Source organism: Grammomys surdaster, unplaced genomic scaffold (genome assembly GCF_004785775.1).
Source record: "Grammomys surdaster isolate TR1022 unplaced genomic scaffold, NIH_TR_1.0 677, whole genome shotgun sequence".
NCBI lineage: Eukaryota > Metazoa > Chordata > Mammalia > Rodentia > Muridae > Grammomys > Grammomys surdaster.
The window spans coordinates 47186-61949 of record NW_021605096.1 but is presented as its reverse complement, the minus strand read 5'-3'; the positions used below and the strand labels follow the sequence as shown (position 1 = coordinate 61949).

The window sequence follows — 14764 nt, the reverse complement described above, 5'->3', positions numbered from 1 at the left end:
TTTGAAACAAGCTTTAGAGATGAAGCCGTACTGGTCATGTATGTGTGGGATGCCAGTCATGTATGTGTGGGATGCCGGTCATGTATGTGTGGAATGTTGAGTGTCTCAACCTTGGAGAGCATCTGCCTTCCCTGTGCCTTGCAGACTTTATTAGAGTGTGGATTCATTGTTGCCCTAGTAGAAGTAACATGGTCTAGAGCAGAGTTTCAGCCCCTGTCTCAGCATGAGACATCTCTGGCTCCTGGGTCCTGGGTGGCTGTAGCCAAAGCCTCAGGCTGTTCCTGACCTCTTCCCCGTCTCTCCCCAGGATGCCGTCTGTGACTGTAGCGCCCAGTCGCTTGCCTCCTGCTTCATCAGGCCATCCCGCAATACCATCCGGCACTCTCCTTCCAAGTGCAGGCTGCACCCTTCAGAGTCAGGCTGGGGCGGGGAGGAGAGGGCAGCTCCCCAGTGAGTCACAGAGCAACCAAGCTCCTGCCTCAAGCAGCCCAGACCCTGGAGATGAGGCAAGGGGTCAAGTCCTCAGCCTCAGTCCATCCAGGAGGAACAGCGGCTGTGCCACTGCCAGAGAAGAGCTTTCACACTAAGGTAAAGCAAGGTGTCTTGCTGACTGCTGGGAAGTGACCTCTGATTTCCAGGGGAAGGCAGTGAGCGAGGAGAAAGACCAAACCTGGGTGACCAGGACTGGGCCTCAAAAGCACCTGAAGAGCTCAGCAAGTCAGCTCTGGATCCTAAAGGGGGCCTGGTACCACCTACACCACTTCTTAGAAGGATCCAGAAAAGGAGGCATTTCTAGCCAGGCTCCAAGAACAGGGCTGACAGAGATGCTCCCTACTGACCACATGTGGAGAAGAAGCCACTGAGAGGATTCCACTGCTTTGTGTAGTGCCCAGCTTGAGGATTTCAGAAGAGCTGGGCCTGGGTGTGACCGTCAGTTCTTGCTCCCTCCTCTCTGCCCTGCTGCTCTGGTTGCTAGGCCTTCCTGGAGCAGAGAAGGGGGACATGATAGAACAGAATTCAGGGCCAAGTACACTTGGAATCCTGGAGCCCTGGATCCCCCTGCCTGTGCCCCCATGTGGGGGGGGGGGGGCAGGTAGGAGTATGTCGGGTTCAGAGTAGGAGGTCCACAGAGCCGACTCCCTTGTCATAGGGGCATGAAGGCCCAAGTTTTGTAGGAGACTCCATGAGAACAGAAATGGGTAGCATCCATCTGACGAAGAGGTAAATGCCTACATGCCATGCCTTGATCCCTAGGGCCTCTTTCTTGATAGCAGGGTTAGGTGCCACAGTCCTGCAGCAGGCAGAGAGCAGAAATGCTCCCTGGGAGAGACTATTGGTTAGGTCAGACCAGAGAGCACCAAGAGGCCAAGGCACAGCCCAAGATAAGGGCCTACATTGTTTATTTGCCTAGATTGTTTATTTGAATTTTTCATACTATAAATATTTAAGGTCATTTACTTTATTTTAATAATTTAACTTACCCCCCTCTCCCCTCTTCAGAGCCTCTAAGGTAATTTATTAGTGGCATCCTTGCCCCTGGCGCAGCGTAGGGCTTGTGACACCATGGAGCCCCCCGTGTGTCTGAGGCAGCTCAGCACCAGGCTCAGGTCTTCAGGTTTGCCAGCTCGGCAGAGCTGGGGCTCTGCACCTTGTTCCTCCAATACCACTGGCCATTTAGTCTCAGAGCGCTACATTTTCCTCATCGCCCGGTACTTGGCCCAGCCTCTACAGGTCAGACTGTAAATGCTTCAGACGAACTGCAGGCCAGAGTGATGTCATCACTCCCCAGATATCCTCCACGATCCTTCTTATCCCTCCCTTCCCTCCACCACCTTTTCTCACGAGTCAAACACAGATGACTGGAGCTCTGTTCCGAGCACAGCGACTCTTCCACGTTCCCGAAGTAAGAACTCACAGGAAAACAGGATGGACTTGTAGAATGTTGTGTATTGCAGCTTTGCACATGGATCTGAGAGTGTCTACCAGCCTGCCAGCCTGTTCACCAGCCCTTCTCTTAGCCTTATAGCCACTCATGGCTCCTCAAGCCCAAGCTCTACTGCCTGTCCTTCCTACACCCCTAGAAGTCGCTCGAACCACACCAGTATAAGTCAGCTGCAGGATGGGGAGAGCTCACATGCCTCCCCTCGGTGCCAAGGAACCAACAGTTGTACACATGTGATGTGCCGCCCTCCTCTCCCTGGCTGGGGACCCAGACTCATCCAGGGATGGATTGGCTTTTGTGCAGAGGTCCCCTCGGAAAGGCAGAGAGCCAGCTGTATAGCTGGTTTGTTCCAGGACTAGGGAGATGCCTCTACACTCCCACCTACCTGTACCCAGGCTGTCTTTTTACAGACACTTGGGCCAGTTACCCAAAGCCCCTCCACCCCATTCCCTATGGGCAGTATATCAGGGTCAGTGCTTTCCAGCAGCTGTTGACTCATGCCCAGTAACTTGCGTGGGCATAGCCAGCAGGCCGGTGGACCATGGGCCAGCTCCCTGCAGGATGCAACTGCTCTCCTCTAAGAGGTCAGAGGCCCCTCTAAGGTCATTTCTAGCAGAGGGGACCACACCAGGCCACAAGCCACCAGAGGCCTTCTGCCACCTCCCAGAGCTGCTGAGAGCTTGGGAGGCTTGGAGAAAAGTCCCCATAGTCCTGAACTTCAGGGCTTAGGGGCCATTCAGCCTTACCATCGTCTCTGTATGGGTTGTGCATTTCCACTGTCTCAGCACCTGGCTCCTGTTGCCCCCCAACAGGTGTTGCAAGCTCCAGGTCTTGTTTTTCAGTCCCCGTTTCTAATTCTTGCTTGCCACTGTGCAAGGCCACTTGTCACTGTCCCTGTGGAAGCCTCTGGACATAGGGCTCTATGGGGTTGAAACTGTTACGTGTAAATATCGGTTTGGTTTGATCTTTAGCATTTTACTTGGTAACTGGTTCTGTTTTCTTTGGGGGTGGGGTGGAAGGGTTGGTTTGTAAATCTCTCTACTCTTTTGAAATGTAATTTCTAAGTTTGTTTGTTTCTTCAAATGCCTTTTATGTCTTGGTAACATTCCCAAAGCAGAAAACTGCCTGGCTTACATTGGGGCATGCCCCTTGAGGCCTGGGGTCATGGGAAGGAGCTCTGCCCTTCCTTCTAGCTTTGTTCTTTCTATTCACCTCTGCTTTTCTCCTGCTCCTCCTCTTCTTTCTTTCCTCTTCCTCCCCCTCCTCCTCTTTTTCTTCCTCCTCAAACCAATGTCCCAAGGAGCCTTGGGGTCCCGTCCTCTAAAAGAGGCTTGTGCCCACAGGGTTGACACAGCTTGGCTGGGGGCAGGAGGGTGAGTTAAGTTACATGATTGCAACTAAGTTATATCTCACCTCTTCCCAGGGCTAAACCAAATGAGACTGTCTTTAGGGCTCTTGACTGAACAAGGCATCAACATCCATTTCCCTTTGCCCTGGAGCCTTCCTCCCAGCCCTCCCCTCACCAAGGCTGGCCTCTAGAGATCTTGTTCTCTGGGAGCTCAGATTGGGCCCTGTCTCTTTGCTCTGCAGGGATATTCATCTACCAGCTGGCCTCCAGGTGACAAAACTGAGTACTCAAAAGACTTGATCTTCTAGGCACCACCATGCCACTCTGTGTACCTTTCATGGATACATTTGTCACTCAGCTTTTACCCAGACAATACCCAGACTCTTCCCCTTACCACCCACCCAGAATGGATCCAGCCTCAACTGCCCACTGCCTCCCTCTCCCTCCTCACTGTAGTAGCAAACATTCTTCCACCGTCCTCCCTGGAGCACTATACTGTTTAGGGGTCATATCACCCTCTCCCTATCTCTCCTTAGTCTCTCCAGGGCAACTCTTGAGGGGTAGTTTTAAAAGGACAGGGCTTAGTGCTCTCCACAAAGGAGAAAACAGAGTTTTTGCCCTGGTGCCCTGAACCAGAGAGTCTTCAACTTTATAGCTGGGTTCTTCCCTGTTTTCTATACAAACTCACTGGGACGCTGGCTAGATTCAAAGCATCCCAAACTCACCACTGCCAAACCCAAAGACAGGCTTTCAATTCTGGACCTTTATTCCAGAGGGTAGTCCAGGGACCTCCTGCACCCGAACCTCTGAGAGCAGGTTCATTCTGTAGGTTTCTAAGCCTTACCACAGCCTCTGGACAGAGATTCTATGGATTTAGCCCCTTGGAGATCCTTAAGCACCAGTGACCAGTGTTTACATTCACAGTACCAGCCATCCATAACTTGCATTTTGAGTCACTGTTCATAGTGACTGGTCCTGAACAAGAGCCCTGAGCACTGACTTGTGATTTGAGGGGTAAAGGTGTTTCAGCCAAACACTATTCCAAGGGTTTTCAAAGGACATCAAAACCAGCATTCCACCTTAAGTCATATGTTTCATAAAACAAAGCCAGAAAGGCTGGTGGCACAGGCCTTTAATCCTGGCTACTCAGGAGGCAGAAGCAGGAGGATCAAGTTCAAAGCTTGTTTGGGCTATGGAGTGAGTTCATGGTCAGCCTGAGGTGTCATCTCAAAGATTTTAGAAAGTGGTGAGTGACTCAGTGATGGATGCTTGCTTCACATGTGTGAGGCCCTGGGTTCTCTCCCTACTGTTGGAAAACAGACAAAGCTGGGAGACCAGAAGATGATATAACTAAGGATGTGTGTCTCAGCCATAGAGCACTTGCCCAGCATTGCCAAGAAAAAAAGAAAAAGGAAAACATTTATTTTCCCAGTCTCCCCGCTATAATCCCCATAACTACACAATTTAAATTATACCCCCTTCCTTCCCCTGATATTTGTTTGTCTGTTTTTGGTTTTAGACACTACCCCTGGCAGATCTGAAAATTGCTTTGTAGACCTTAAATTTGTGGTAATTTTCCTGCCTCTGCCTCCCAAGTTCGGCAATATCAGACATGCACCACCACACTCAGCCTTAAATTTCCTTCTCGAGTTTCCTAGAGGCCATGGTGAGAAGAGGAACATGTCAGGCCTTAATCACTTTCGTCAGCCAATCACGGTTGCTCTGAGAGACAAACTAATGTGGAACCTGAGGTCTCTTTAAAGACCCTGGAGCTGATGGGTGTAATACCAGGTTAACCCAAGATAAGACGTGTCTTCCGGAAGACAATTTACAAAATAATAAACTGCTACCCATGTGCATGGCCTTGGCCAAATCACAGGACTAGTCGATACCTCGGTTTCCCCAGCTATAAAGTGGTGGCTGTGGAGAACACCAAATACATCATGCCTGTTTGACTAAAAAAGCTGACGTTCTATATAAATCTGACTGAATCTGACCACACTCTTTATAGCCATCGAGCCCCCTCAGTGGTAGCATGTACCCCTTCCCTCTTTGGCCTTAAATAGAAGGGGACTGGAAGAGAATCTCACCAACCTGCTCACATGTTAAAATGCTACTGTAGTCCTTTTGTGTGTGTATGTGCATGCATCTGCACGTGCTGGGGGTGAGACTCCGAGCCTAGTCAGGTGAGGCACGCATCTTACCCATGAGTTATGTCTCCAGCATCAAAGAGGCTTTAAAAAATGAATTTACCTTGAGACAGGATCTATTGTATCATCAGTTGGCCTCCAACTCACTATGTAACCAAGGATGGGCTTGAACTCTTGCTGCCTTTCTGCCTCATCACCAGTGACATTTGCCACTGCCCTGGCCTTAAGAGTCCTTTAAATTCATTCTCAAGATTGTGTTAACCACCACTATCTCCAGAACTTCTTCTTGGTCCCAAACTGCAATACCACACCCCCATAGTAATTACTAACCCCTACACAGTAACTCCCACCCCTGCCCCAGGCCGGATGACCTCTGGTCTCCTTTCTCTCTTCTTCACTGGCCTGTTTTAGGTACTCATGTAGGTAGAACCCAGTATTTATCATTTGTATCTCACCCCTTACATATGGAGAAGGGCATGCTTGCCCAAGGCATAGCTCCTGACTCTCCGATTCTATACGTAGTCAATGAAGCATGCTCCGGGGGTGTGGTTGGATCCTCATCTTAGTTGGGGTTCACTTCCTGCCTCACACCCCTCCACTCCTCCTCTATCATTAGAATCTCCCTCCTGTCACTATGTTCTAAGTGGTTCCTGCCACCAGACGAAGTGGCCCTAGCCTAGGGCCAGATTTTCTCCTCTGGGGCCCTAGGCTCTCTAGAGTACTAGCCCTCAGCCTCCTGTGTCCTCTGGTGTACTGTTCCCTCCTGTGGATTTGTGTGTGATCCTGGCAGTCTCCTTCCTGTCCCAACAAACTCACATGCCCACCCCATTGGGGAAGTGCCGTGTCTTGTCTTCCAACTCCAATGTTTGCTCTGACATCTGGAATTATCCTGTCTTGTGTTTATTTTGTATTTTCTCTCACTAAGGGCGTCTGCTTTTTCCCTGGATAATGGTACTCCATCTCTTCCAGTCCTCCTCATCAGACTCATCCCACTCTCTGCCTCCTGTCTTTCTTGTCCTCAGTCTCCCAATAGCATGACCTTCCACTGGGAGGATGTGTGGTGGACACGGACTTGCTCTTCACCTTTGGGTCTTCTCTGCCCAGCTCACTCTTGGTAGCCTTGGTAAAGGGGACGCTTGACCTCTCCTTCTTTGGTTTTGTGCCTGTCTGTTCATCCCATCAGTTCTCCCCTGCAAATCAGCTCCTCTTGGCAGAACCTAATCCCCTGAACCAACGGCATCTGCAGTTTGCAGAATCACAGATCCATGAAAGGGGACCAAGGATGTGGTCCTGGGCCACAGTCCCTGCTCTACCTGACCACTCTCCTTCCTCACCCTCCTGGGACCCTTCTCTTCCCTCTGCCTACTCCATTGACCTGGCCTCCCTTTCCTGCCCTTCACTAACTCCCTGGACCCTAAAGGGAGAGGCTTTGCTTTTCTCTGAATATTGTGGAAGGACTGAGGCAGTTGAGTCCAGCTTCCTTGTCGTGCCACATGCAGCCAGCCACCTGTGCCACTTCTATGATGAGAGACCTTAGGTCTGGAAACCTATCCGAAGTTTGAGCCTCCCAGTTTTATGGTCCTCTTAGGAGCACTATGATAACTGTATGGGCTTCATATCCTTTGTGTTTGGGGGCTCCATAGCCTCCCCTGCATCCACTGGGTTCTGCCTGACAACCCTTGTTCCTCCCTTGGCTCAACTATTGATCTCTGTGCCTTAGTTTACTTCTCCACACAGCAGGGCTCACCCACCACATCATTCCTAGCATCTATCCAGACCTTTTGGTGCCTCTACAGCTGGACTTTGCCAACGTGGCTTGTCTTAGGAATACCAGGTTGCCATGGCAGCTGGGGCACCACTGATAACTACTCCTAGTTGAAACATCACCAGGAAACAGCTCAACATCCTCCACTAAGTTGGATTTTCAGGAAAGCTGCATAAGTGATCACGGCAGGCAAGGGGGAGAGTCCCTGGAGGCAGGAGGCAAGAAGGACCCTTTTCATTTATCCACTGGGATCCTCACCATTGCCAGAGGGCCTCTGTACAAAGGGAAAGAAGCCCAAGGCTGCGAGAAGAAAATCCCGTGCCTGCTCACCTCACACTCCCATGCTGCACCTCTCCTCACCCTCCCGGTTCCAGGGAGACCATGTAGACTGTGCCAAAAATCAGTTCCAATGCCCAGCACCTAGGGAAGAGCTAGAGACTGCCTCTCCTCTCCATCCTGGCTCCCCACCTCAACCTGGCCAATACTGTGAAGCCCCTTCCTGCTCAGCCTGGTTTCCTGATGAGGGTCCTGCAGTCGTGGGCCATGTGGGACCCCTCAGGAGGGAAGGGACCAAGGGCATCCTTGGGCCAACTGTCCACCTCTGTCTTCTACTGTTCTGTCCTCCTCTCCCTTCCACTACCCACCTCCGCCTTTCTGTCTTTAAAAGCTCCTTCCCAGGACAAATGGGGTGGTAGGACAGCATCTGTCCACCAGCTGTCCTTGCCCTGTGTCTTATTTCAGACATGAGAACTGTACAGTGTAAACTTACAAAGTGTTTTTAATGGTTGTAGATTGGAAATAAAGTATGTCATATAAACAGTAGCCTGCTCTCTGCTTTTCCCTAGAGAGGCTGGTGGGGAGGGGGAGAGCCAATTTGAATGCTAACACCATTCCACCAGGAGTTTCTTAGGAGGAGGGGAAAACTAACCAGCTGGCTAGTTTGGAGTCACCTAGATGGGGTAGGGGGCGGGGTTTCGGGCATCTTGTGCTGGTAACTCAGTGTCTCTCAGGAAGTGTGTCACCACTACTGAGGAAAAAATGTACCACATTCAAAAAGGAGAAAAATAGGCTTTTCCATAACAAGAAAAATGAATTCGAGTATGGAATTAACACCCCAAATATCTCCTACCACGGTTGTGGATTGAGGATTTGGGAGCTAGGCATTCTACTTCAGTGTCTGAAGGAAAAGCTTTGGTCACTGGGGTTATATTGAACACTGTTTATTGTATGTAAGGGACACAGTAAAGAAGCTGCCATCGTGGCAACCTCTCCATAAGATGGTTAAGGTTTTTATTGTAAATATAAGACTGGGGCCGGGCAGTGGTGGCACACGCCTTTAATCCCAGCACTTGGAGGCAGAGGCAGGTGGATTTCTGAGTTCGAGGCCAGCCTGGTCTGCAAGTGAGTTCCAGGACAGCCAGGAGTACACAGAGAAACCCTGTCTCGAAAAACCAAAATTACCAGCACTTGGGAGGCAGAGGCAGGCAGATTTCTGAGTTCTGAGGCCAGCCTGGTCTACAGAGTCAGTTCCAGGACAGCCAGAGCTACACAGAGAAACCCTGTCTCAAAAAATCACACACACACACACACACACAAAAACCCACAAAAAAAAAAAAAAAAAAAAACACCTCTTTCAGATAGCTGTTGAAACTATTAGGCCAGAATGGCAGAGTAGAAACTTCTGGAATATACGTTTCTACCTTTTACCATAAAACTTGCAAGGGACCTCAATTACATCAGAGGAATGGCCAAAGTTATCAAAATTATGCTTCAGCCAAGCATCTTCTGCTTCTTTGGGGGATTTTTTTTTTCTGTCTTTTGTTTGAGACAGGGTCTCTCTATGTATCCTTGGCTGGCCTGGAGCTTTCTATGTAGTCTAGGCTGGCCTCAAAGGCACAGAGATCCCCCTGTCTCTGTCTTCCCAGTACTGGGATTAAAAGTATGGACCACCACAACTGCCCCTTTGGAATCTTTCGTACGACTCTCAATTCACAAGGTTCAGATCTGAAAGGAATCACTTCATTGATGCCTGGGAGCATTCTGATGCCTCTATTCCTTGTCCTGAAGAAGATCCTCCCAGGCACGGGACAGTGGAGCAGGCATGGGTTGGCCTCCTGGGAGCACTGAACATCTAGGGTTAACATAGAAGGGTGGAAGGAGAAAGGAAAGGCTTTCCAGGCAAAAAGCATGCCCGAACAAAGGAGCAGAGGCAAGAATTGGCATGGGGTGGTGGCAGTAGGGTTGGCCTGTGTTAAGGCTGGCAAAGGATGTGCTTGAACTTTGCTGGGTACTTAAGGGCCCATGGGAGGGGCCCATGGAGCAGGTGTAGGTAAGCAAGGGACAAACTGAGCTCAGAGCTCCAGTTCTCCCTGGAGAAAGTCACTGTCTACACTTTTGGAGTCAGAGATAGAGGGGGAGCCATGGCTGCAACAGAAGTACACCAGATTCTTGACTTTCATAGGTAGGACTACGGCGGGAAAAGTCAACAAACTGGGGTTTAGGAGAGGGTAATGCCCCGGTGTAGGTGTAGCTGTAGAGGTGGATGATCCGCATCTGGGCGAAAATACTAGAACAAGGTGGGCTAGGGCGAGAACGTTGAACGCCGAGTACGCATGCGCACCGCGGTGGCAAGGGTTGTGCTTGCGAGCGCGGAAGCTCCGGGCTGCGCGTGCGCAGTTATTCGGCGGGAGTTTCGGAAGTAGCTGCGGCGGCGCGGAACCACGAACCGAACCAACGCGGAAGAGGACCCTCTGCGGTGACGCCGAGTCTGCAGAGGTGACCTTGGGTTTACTCTTTCAGGAACGGGGGGAGGGGAGCTGGGCTGGACGGGCGTCACTCTGGGGTTCGGAAGTCGCAGACATCTCCCCGGACGTGGTTCCCTCTCCCCTGACCCGCCTCTCTGCCCGGCCCACCCGCCGCTCCCAGCTACAGGGCCCCGGGGCTCGGAGACTTTCTCCTGACAGGAACAGGACGCCTGAAGGAAGGCCACTCCTCTCTCCCGGGCAGTGCTGGCATCCCTGATAGTGGGCACGGACAGGGCAGAGGGCTGGGGTGGCAGCCCGGGTTGCATTGCTATGCTCCGGGCTGGCTGCCTACGGAACCTGGCCCTCCTGATAGAGTATCTTACTCAGAGTTGTGGAACGTGTTGAATGGGATAATGACGTAAGAAGGTAGTTACGTATACAGGTTCGTAAGTGCTTAAATGTCTGTTATCCAAGCTTGGGTCTGTGATCAGCCAAAAGGATTATGGTGATTTAGATCCCTGAAGGACCCTTCTTTGTCTTTTCAATATGGTCCCTCAGCAAGAAGTTTTTCTTTACCAAGCATCCTCCACATTCAGAAGTCTTTTGGGAGGGAGAGTTACATGCAAGATGGAGGGATGCCCGGCATTGCCTCTCTCCGTCTGCTGTCTGTGACAGGTGCTGGGAATTGGGATGTGGTGCAGTCTACAGCCGGTTCTGTAGAGAAAAGATGCCTGGCCACGAAATCTGCCAAAGAGAAGTGACTTCGTATTTAAGCAGTGTTATGAAGGATGAATCTGCTTTATGGGTAGAAGGACAGATGTGGGCAGAGATTAAAAAGTAGGATTTCCAGGAATGGCAGAATGAAGAGATGATGTGGGGTTGTTTTGTTTGTTTTCTAGAAAGATCCTAATACCTTCCATGGAACTGGGGGCTAAGATAGGTTCTGTGTACTGAGTTCTTGAAGACAGCAGTCAGTGATAATAACCTTGCTGCTGAGGGTCTTGGAGGAGGCAAGTGAGGGCATTTGAAGCACAAGACCCATTATGGGATAGTGAAGCCCCTGTGAGACTGGAGCTGGAATGTGAAGAACAGATCACCTCATTTTCCTGTTTTCCTGTTTTCATCCAGGATGACTTCAGTGACCAGATCAGAAGGTGAGTTTTACAGTGAAATTCAGTGCCTCTTGCTTTGGGTTCAGGCTCCTGAACTATCACAGAATCCTCCTTAGCTCCTGGTGGATTTGGAATCACACATGTGTGGATTTGCAAAAAGGCCTTCTCTGTGTTCTCGTCACCAGGGAAATAATAGGTTTCCCTCCTTCCTCCTTCCTTTCTGCCTAGGCTCCTAGGAAGCTGGTACTCCAACTGTTTGCCATCTTGTGAGTGTGTGCATTTTCTGTTGTCACCCTTTGCTCAGATACTTACTGAGGTTTGTATCTGAGGTAGGCTTGATTTTATATTTTGACTTTTCTATAACAAATGCCAGACCAGGAACCAATGATGTCAGAGACTCAGGATCATCAATTGCAACCAAGTCTCAAGCCTTTGGAAGCATTGCCTCAGTCCTCTGCCTACCAGGAAATGATGACGCAAGGCATTTCAAAAGAAAAAAACCACCTTGGCTCAAGTCCTGGAGAGGGGGAAGGTTGTGGTGCTGACCACCAGGAGGCACCTCAGTTGAGGTCCTTTCATTTGTCCCCTCAAGAACAGTCTGTCCGTCATCAAGACAGAAGGCAGTCCTGGAGACGATCGAGCATGAAAGGAATAAACCGGCGGAAGTCATTGGCTCCCTTTCACCCGGGCATGACAGGTGGGGTGCTGTGTACATAAAGCAGTGGATGTCCAGCCCATCTAAGAGGCAGCAAGACAGGAATGTCAGAAAGTGTGGCAGGTAGACAGGACTTGGCTACGTCTTAGCTATGCAGCTTTGAACACATCACTCTCTTGTGCCTCAGTTTCCATACTTATAAAATGGGGATAACTCCGTGAACACATTCTTGTTTATAAATCCTGATGGCACAGTTAGTGAGTATTTAGTATTAATTGCTGTTTACATATTAGCTGCCATGAACAGAAACCCTGGTTGCTAATTATTTAACATGTCATCCTGTCTAGGGTGCTAGGGATTTGAGTTTCTTCTGTGTGTAATACCCTAGGATGGGACAGAAGGCCAATGGGTTGATAACCTGTTTGATTCTAGCCTCTTTAACTAGAAATGGCTCAGAAGGAAGATGCACATAAAAATACATTGAATGAGGATAGATGCGTAGTTCAGTGGTGAGGGACACATCTGTTGTGCCCAAGGCCCCGCACTCAGTCCCCAGAACTAAAAAAAGAAAGAAAAAGTAAAATGGTTTTTGGGGATGCCATATTTGAATGTAATTTGTGACTTTTGTCTAAATTTATAATCACTTGACATGTCAATATCAAAATACAGGACATTAGCCGGGCAGTGGTGGTGCACGCCTTTAATCCCAGCACTTGGGAGGCAGAGACAGGCAAATTTCTGAGTTCAAGGCCAGCCTGGTCTACAGAGTGAGTTCCAGGACAGCCAGGGTTACACAGAGAAATCCTGTCTCGAAAAACAAAACAAAACAAAACAAACAAAAAAAAATACAGGATATTAATGCAGAAAGTCAGTAAACTGGGGAAATAAGCCTCAGTACACGCGCCCGTGACAGCTAGCAGACCCTCAAGCGTTACAGCCATTGGGATTTCTTTTAACATATCACTCACTGTCCTTTAAAGTGGCTGCATGTCTGGAAGGGATCTGAGTTAAAATAGCCAAGCCCAAAAACTGCTGCCATAGTTTGGTGTGCGTTACTGCCCAGCTGTGCCAGAGAGTGCATACTTGTCCGTGACTAGCCCTACCTTCTTTCCCATTCCAGAGCATCAGTTAGTTTCTATAACGTGGATTCATCCATGTAATAAGAGGAATACTTTTTCTAGTTATCCCTGGCTACCTACCAGGCTTCCTTGCTTGTGGCCAGAAAGACCTTCAGCTGAAGGGCAAGAATTCTTAAAGCCAACTCCCCACTGTATGATAATTGTTTTTAAGTGGATGTCATTGAGAAAAGAACACGTACATCTTACAGTTGTGTGGGTCAGTAATGTGATTGTGTAAAGCACCACCCAGTGCACTCTCAGGACCTGTTATACAACCTTGAGCAAGGAGTCTAACCAGCCTGTGTACCACAGTGTTACCATCTGTTAGCAAAATAGAAGCGATGCCAGGCGTGGCCATTCTTGCCTGTGATCTCAGCACTTTGGAGTCCGATGCAGGAGGATTGTCAGCCTGGGCTATATTTCAAGGCTGTTTCAAAAAAAAGCCCAAATAAATAAAAGATATTTGCCTTAAATTTTTCGTGAGATGAGCATAGCAGGAAAGAAAAATGTCTATTATACAGCAGGTGTTCAGCTGGTGCTGGCTTTTAATATTAGCTCACCATAGGCGTGCTACAAATCCTGCTGGCACTTGTGTTTGAAGTATGGCTTCTTCAGCCTGTCTTCAGACAGTCCACTCTCCTTAGTTGATAGAGTTTCTTCATTTGTAAAGTGGCGCTTATATTGTTTATAAGAAATGATTTTTACTTTTCAGTGCTGAGGGTAAGATTCAGTCCACATACAATCAAGGCAAGGTTTCAACCCCTGAGCAACAGCCCCACCCAGAAGATAGCTCTTCCGGATTATGTACTAAAGCACACTGCAGTGCCTGTTATACAAATGCCTTCTAAGAAAAGGTTTCTCTGTGTAGCCCTGTCCTAGAACTCGATTTATAGACCAGGCTGGCCTTGAAATCACAGAGATCCACCTACCTCTGCCTGCCAAATGCTGGGATTAAAGGGATTTGCCACCACCATTAGCCTAAATTATTTTTATCTACCTTGTTTTTGCTTTTTAATTGAGCAATAGGTTTCATTATGATATTGTCAACTACTTTGTTAAATAAAATTTTAATGTAATACATGAAAAGATTCTATTAACACTTGAGAATTTGGCTGCATGAAAGTGTGAACCTCATTCCTCGGTGAGCCTGGAAAAATTAGAATTTTGTTCTTACTCAGAAGGCCTTAAGCTGGGTTACATGGCAAGGGAGGGGGTTTTCAATTTTGTTGTTTTGTTGACTAAGTTTGATGCTCACTAAATGTGTTGTTCTATGTCAGAGCTCAGCAGGTCAATCAGCGTGAAGTTAGCACAAAGCCAGCGGCTTGGCGCCCTCCTGCTCTCCAGCTTCCAGGTAAGATTTTCATTTGGTGTTATCTGTAATTGTCACAACTTCAGAGAGATGTCAGTATCAGTGATAAACCCGGAAAAGATGCTTTTCCATGTGGGGATTGATTTAAAAGCCAGTTTCTCTCCTAGGCAGCTGAGTGGTCTTTGCACTGAGCTCTGCTGCTGCTAACGGAGCAGCTGAGAGGTTTCCCAGTATGGATGGTTTCCTCAGTGGCAGCAAGTGGTGGGAATCTAGAGTCGAGAGGTCAGAATCTGTCACTGTAGACATTTCAAGGCTGCCTACAAGGTAGACCGGTGTCAGAAGCATATGTTTGTCTTGTTTTTTTAAGTTGTGTTTTATGGCATTGGTGCTTTTAACTGTTTAGATGAGCAAGTAATTTGTGTGAAGTAAATGACCATTGTTTTCCCTGACTTAAAAATCAAAACGTAAGTCAGGTGTCATAGTGCATGCCTTACAGGTGGATCTCTGAGTTCAAGGACAGCCTGGGCTACACAGAGAAACCTTGTCTCTAAGAAACAAATAAACAAAAATGTATATCATGTGTGTATATAATATATATGTGTGTGTGTGTGTATATATATA

The 14764-nt window shown here is 48.7% G+C and overlaps 2 protein-coding genes across 4 annotated transcripts in view; both read left to right on the top strand.

Annotated features, from left to right (window-relative positions):
- Nucleotides 1–2488, top strand: part of Soga1 (suppressor of glucose, autophagy associated 1) — a 61658-nt gene extending 59170 nt beyond the window's left edge. Inside the window, exon 15 of the mRNA XM_028782030.1 lies at nucleotides 308–2488. Coding sequence (XP_028637863.1) covers nucleotides 308–454 — 147 coding nt within the window. The 3' untranslated portion in view covers nucleotides 455–2488. The remainder of the gene's footprint in view (nucleotides 1–307) is intronic.
- A 7392-nt stretch (nucleotides 2489–9880) lies between these two features.
- Nucleotides 9881–14764, top strand: part of Dsn1 (DSN1 component of MIS12 kinetochore complex) — a 13392-nt gene continuing 8508 nt past the window's right edge. Inside the window, exons 1-4 of one of the 3 annotated variants that reach the window (XM_028782027.1) lie at nucleotides 9881–9980; nucleotides 10849–11103; nucleotides 11435–11758; nucleotides 14112–14185. In XM_028782027.1, the coding sequence (XP_028637860.1) occupies nucleotides 11079–11103; nucleotides 11435–11758; nucleotides 14112–14185 (423 nt within the window). In that variant the 5' untranslated portion in view covers nucleotides 9881–9980; nucleotides 10849–11078. The remainder of the gene's footprint in view (nucleotides 9981–10848; nucleotides 11104–11434; nucleotides 11759–14111; nucleotides 14186–14764) is intronic. The other 2 variants (XM_028782028.1, XM_028782029.1) reach the window with 2 other exon arrangements.